The sequence below is a fragment of the Apis dorsata genome, unplaced genomic scaffold, assembly GCF_000469605.1.
Source record: "Apis dorsata unplaced genomic scaffold, Apis dorsata 1.3 scaffold_360, whole genome shotgun sequence".
In the NCBI taxonomy this organism is placed as follows: Eukaryota; Metazoa; Arthropoda; class Insecta; order Hymenoptera; family Apidae; genus Apis; species Apis dorsata.
Window position 1 is genome coordinate 94493 of NW_006263625.1, and position 5729 is coordinate 100221.

The following is a 5729-nucleotide window of genomic DNA, read 5'->3' on the forward strand; positions in this document are numbered from 1 at the left end:
TTGAAATATTATTTAAAATAATATCATTTCATAACACGATAGATAAAAATGAGATTGTAAAGTTCTACTATTTTTCTATATTTTTTTTTCTATTATATATATATCTATATATTTCTTTAATATACATAAATGAATTTTCGAACTTAATTTTTTCGAAAATCAAATTTTAACTTCAATATTTTATACGTTATTGTTATCGACGTTATTGTTATTTACGATCCACCGATGTAGTCAAATCACATCGAGCATTCATTTGCAATTGCATAATTAGATTTACAAATGAAAACTGTAGAAGTTTATGTACAACTTGTAACTTCGAATCAAGGCCAATTCATATTAAAAGCTTTTTTTTTTAAATCATCAGTATTGCTGATAATTTTATTTTTTTTTCTTAAGCCACGTGTAATTGCATACAATTACTACAGCTTTATTCAGAGCACGAACGACCTCGACCCGTTTCTTTCTTCGTCTGGTTACTCACGACACGCCAATCATTATCTATATGTAGCATTCAGTGGGGCTGAGGTGGATAAATCCTCCTTTCTTTTTTCTCTTTTCCTTTCCTTCGCAATTTCATTTCACGAGTACACTCATACGTTCGTTTTTTATATTTAGAGTATACCAAATTAAACGTAATTTCCCAAATATCGAAAATTTATCATTGATGATTGACATGACTTTCGATTTACTTTGAAAATGAATTATTACTCGATACTCATTTGTGTTGCGATAACCAATGTGCAAGATCGAGTGAAACTTTGATTTCTTATGAACTCTTCGTTCTCTTCCAATACACGTTTCTTTTAAAAAAATATATATATAATTAAAGAACGCATCGCATAAACATTTGCGAAAAAATCTTCATTTTGTTGCTACAAATCATATGTACGTATTTGCAATAAGATAATTTCAGATATCGTATATATATATATATGAAAATAAATGTTATTATTCGAAGATAATGTTCTACAAGTTTTGATTGATGACATTTTTTTTGTAATAGGGTTTAATTAATTTTATTTAATTGTTAAAAAGTATTTATGAATGATATCAAATATACGACTAAAAAAAAATCACGCGATCTACTTTTCATTGATATAATTTATTAATATTTATTTTTGTTACATTTCGATCTTTTTAATATTCAAATAATTTGTGTCTCCTTCTTCTCTTCACATACAAGATAAGAAAAATTTAAAAAATTAAATCGCAATTCGAATTTTATCATATAATAAAAATATATATAAAAATAAAAATAAATACTAAAAATCGTTACATAAAAAGAAGTAACAGTGAAAGATTTTGAGAAACCACACATGTTAAGGATCATTTATTTGCTTGAACTTACATCGCAAAATACCGATCTCGAGCGATCAATATGTATTTCTGTTCACAATATCAATGCATCTGCTTGCATGCTCGATCTCGCGAATTTCTTTGATATTGAGGTTATCGTTATCTTGTGCCAATTTGGAAATAAAAGTACGCGAATACCAGAATTACATACATTTCATCGTGTCTGACGACTATCTACAATATTTCATATTATTCATTTTTTTTTAAATATTTAATAGTAACAAATCGATTGATTTGAGAAAAAAATATTAAAGTTATTAATTATTAAACAAGATAAAATAAAATTTAATTATATTCAATAAAATTGAAATTATTATTTTTTATGACAAATTTTTAAATGTTTAAAATAAATCTAGATATTTAATTTATTTTATATTATTTTTAATATTCTTAATTAAACATTATTAATATTTAATTATTATTTTAAAATTATTTTAAAATTTATCAATTTTATAAAATAAAAGTAAATAAGAAACATAAAGAATAATAATAATAAACATAAAAATAAATAATTTGCTTGAAAAAAATTATTATTCTTAAGATATTTATTATTTAATTAATTATTTAAGTAAATCTTATTAAATCTATATTAAATTTTAAATATTTATTAAATATTATTATAATAATTATAATAATTAATTATTATTTAAAAAAATTAATTATAATGGCGCGCATATCATAAATATTCATTACTTTATGTATGTTGACAACACGTTAATCTTCTTTTTCTTTTTTTATAACTATTCATTTATATAACGATTCATGATTTAATTTTTTCTTTTTAAGAAAAATGAAACATCATTGAACTCGTACTCATAATCGCTTTTTTTTTTAAATTTAAACATAACATAATAATAATGCTAATTCAAGCAACTAGTTCATTTATCAGCTATCAAATTTTATAAAATCTCACATTAATTTACATTAATGCATTTAATTCGTTGTTTCACAATTTTTTTCACTAAAATGAGATTATTTTATGAATTTTTCTCAAAATATTTTATTTCTTGCTTATAATTTATATCATATAAATTATAATTCATTTTTAATAATGATCAATTATAAAAATTATTTTAAATAATATGCAGTGATTATAAAAAATATTAATGCATTATTATATTTATTATAATATTTAAATAATTAATTAAATACAATTATAAAACATTAAATTAAATTTTGTAGCATGTAACTAAAATAATGTGATATTAAAATATTTGATTAAAAAATGTTTTATTGAAAAAAATTAAGGTTATGTATAAATAATTTTTATAACCAGTATATCACATTCATATTTGTCATAATCGAACTATAATCTGTATATATGATTTGATCTTACATAGCAATAGGTTAAGAACCGGCACGTGTCGAATTATTACAAATTATTTGATTAAATATTTTTAAACATTCTCTGTTTAAAATTTAATTTTTTGTTTAGCTTTAGATAAATATTCTTTCTTTCTTTTATTTTTTTTTTTTAGAAAATATTTCACTTACCTTCCGGACTGCAACATAATTCGTACGCATTTCCAATGATGGGAAAAGCAGGAGGATAAGGCACTTTTCTCAAAGCGTATAAAAATTTTCCTCGTCGCACTAATAACAATACAACTATTGTCATCAAACATATCGACAAGATCATCGTGAGCCACGATACTCCCATAATGATTGTTGAAGAAGACATTCTGAATTTGTTCTGTTCGATATGCCAATGTTCTCTTCAATATCTTCTCGTTTCTTGCATGTTTCATATGTTAAGTATTTATTATAATTTTTTATCTCATAAAAATTATAACTGCATGATGTATTTCAAATGTTTCTTCTCAAAATGTTCACTTTTGTCGGAGAATGAAAATTTACAAAAAGTATTCTCATTTCACAAATCGTTTTCTCCTTATAGTCTTTTTTTCTTCACTATGTTACTATGCACTATGTTACTATCAATCAATTTTCCTGATAAAAGAATACAAAGCACCTCAAATACAAAAGCAAACTATTGACAAAATAGATATGTAACGCATTCGTGTGATGAAAAACGCGGAAAATTAAAAGATGACCTTAGAGAGAAAGAAAAACCGAAAGAGAAAGAGAGAGAGAAGGGGAGAGAGAGAAAGAGAAAAGAAAGAGAAACACAAAAAAAAATTGAGTTATTTTCTATAGTTCACTGAATCAAATTAAAAGTAAAGTAGCAATTGTCACGGTGGAAACAATGCCGCAAAAGGACGGCAAAAGAAGAGGAAGAGGTCGCGTGCAACGCGTATCATGGAATGACTCCCTCTCGGTTATGCGTGCCCGTACGAAAGAGTCGCCCTTATATACTACTGAATGCTCTGTGTACTACACCAACGGTCAGTGGCTAACTTCTCCACCAATAGAAACAAACACGTGGGATGTGTATATATGTACATATATGTATATATGTGACGAGGTGTTGACCGGCAGTATGTACAAAGGTAGCCACATGATTCTTCGTGTTCGTCTTATACTAAAAAAGTATAAAATTTACATTTCCACAGACAGATGAGAACATCGATATGGGTATGTATACGGCACATAAATTTTTTCCATAGTATATGCATACTGTGTTCGAATTTTCTCTATCGCGAAATCGATACTTATACACACGATTTATAGGATCGATACATTCTTTTTAGAGATAGGTTGAAATTTAACTTCTAGAGATTCGAGATTTGAATCCGAAACTTTGCGAGATCTCGAAACTCTTGAAATTTGAAATTTTCAAAATCCAAGCTTATTTTTTTCATTATCTTCTTTTTTTTTTAAAAAAAATATCCATATTCTCAAAAATTGAAATATGATAATCTTAATTTTTGATTTTTAAAATTTTTCAAATTTAAATTCATAATTAATAATAATAATAATCATTTTTTAGAATAGATTGACAAAAATTATATTTTTATGTCAAATTTTTTTATTCATATAAACAATTTCAAATGAATTAATGAAATCTTAACATGAAATCTTAACAAATCTTAACTTTTCAACACATTAACATCATGTTTCTTTCTTAAGAAAATATTTTTTTGATTAATCCTAATGTCACAGTTCAGATTTTGATTCCTTTTGGTTTTTTTTCAAAATCATTTGCTTGCACATACAATGATTCCATTCAATGAGTTTATCGAATCTGATTTGATTGCACATGTCAAAACATTTACATACTTTATATGGCATCCTTTCAAAGATAGAGTGTGTGTCCATTTAGAAATATTCTTGGAAATTGATCTTGAAAATGAATTCTTGTTTGTACTTAAAAACGTGTTTGCAAGAGTAATTATCGATAAATAAATTTCAAAAATTTTAATGTATACACATATAATAAATAATGTATACATATATAAAATATATTTATAAAAAGATATCACTAAAAAGCACAGGATGAAAACGTGATTTAAAAGAATACACGAAAACGTTAATGCGAAACAGGACGGCAGCTTCGACAGACAAATTCGAGTGTTAACTATTGTTAAGAATGCAAACAAGACAAAACGATACTTGTTAAATACTTCTGTATGAATAATCTGTAGACTATCACGATCGATAATGATTGATTATATAATTTGGTGTCGATAGTCTTTCGCATGAAAGAACACGTGGATTGTTTCTCGCATGTTCTACATTTTTGTTATTAATATGTACATAAAATATTTTTTTGACATATTTATAATAATGAGGAAAATTTTTTAAAATTCTTGATAAAATCTTTATTGAAAAAACAAATTAATTTTTAAATTTATTTAAAATGTTTAATTTTCAGTTATATTTTCATGAATATAAAAAGTGATGCTCATAATTGAACATGGATATTAATTTGTTCGTGTCTTTGATAATTGCTGACAATGAAATACGGAAGAATATAGGAAGACAAGGATGATTAATAAAGAATATCATTAAGTTTTTGCTTCCTTTCATCGGCTTGTATAGTTAATATTTATAATTGATATCTGTATATTCTATCAGCTACCTATATTTAAATTAGCGTATTATGTTTTTTTTTTTACAAATCGATCAATTATCAAATTTGAATATCATTATCTTGTATCTTAATTTTCTTTTTTTTATAGCTCAATAATTTATAATCGATAAAATGTTTTACAAATTCTTTCTTTCTCATTTATTAGTAATGAAATATTAATGCATGTGCAATGCTCATGCAAAGTAACGAGTTAAATACAAATGTCAAAGATAAATAGACGATGGACTTTGGAAGATAAAAAGGTATACTATTGCAGTTCATAGAAATGCATCCATTCCAGTATTGAAACATTGATTAGCATTTGAATGAATCGTGAATGTCCTTCTTCTAGATATTAATACACATCATGTGCATTGTATCTTTTTTTTTTTTTTTTTTT

The 5729-nt window shown here is 24.7% G+C and overlaps 1 protein-coding gene across 1 annotated transcript in view; it reads right to left on the minus strand.

Annotated features, from left to right (window-relative positions):
* The window catches only part of LOC102671368 (cytochrome P450 4c3-like), an 11993-nt gene extending 8358 nt beyond the window's left edge, over positions 1–3635 (minus strand). Inside the window, exon 1 of the mRNA XM_031511903.1 lies at positions 2851–3635. Within this exon, the coding sequence (XP_031367763.1) occupies positions 2851–3037 (187 nt within the window). The 5' untranslated portion in view covers positions 3038–3635. The remainder of the gene's footprint in view (positions 1–2850) is intronic.
* Positions 3636–5729: the final 2094 nt, after the last annotated feature.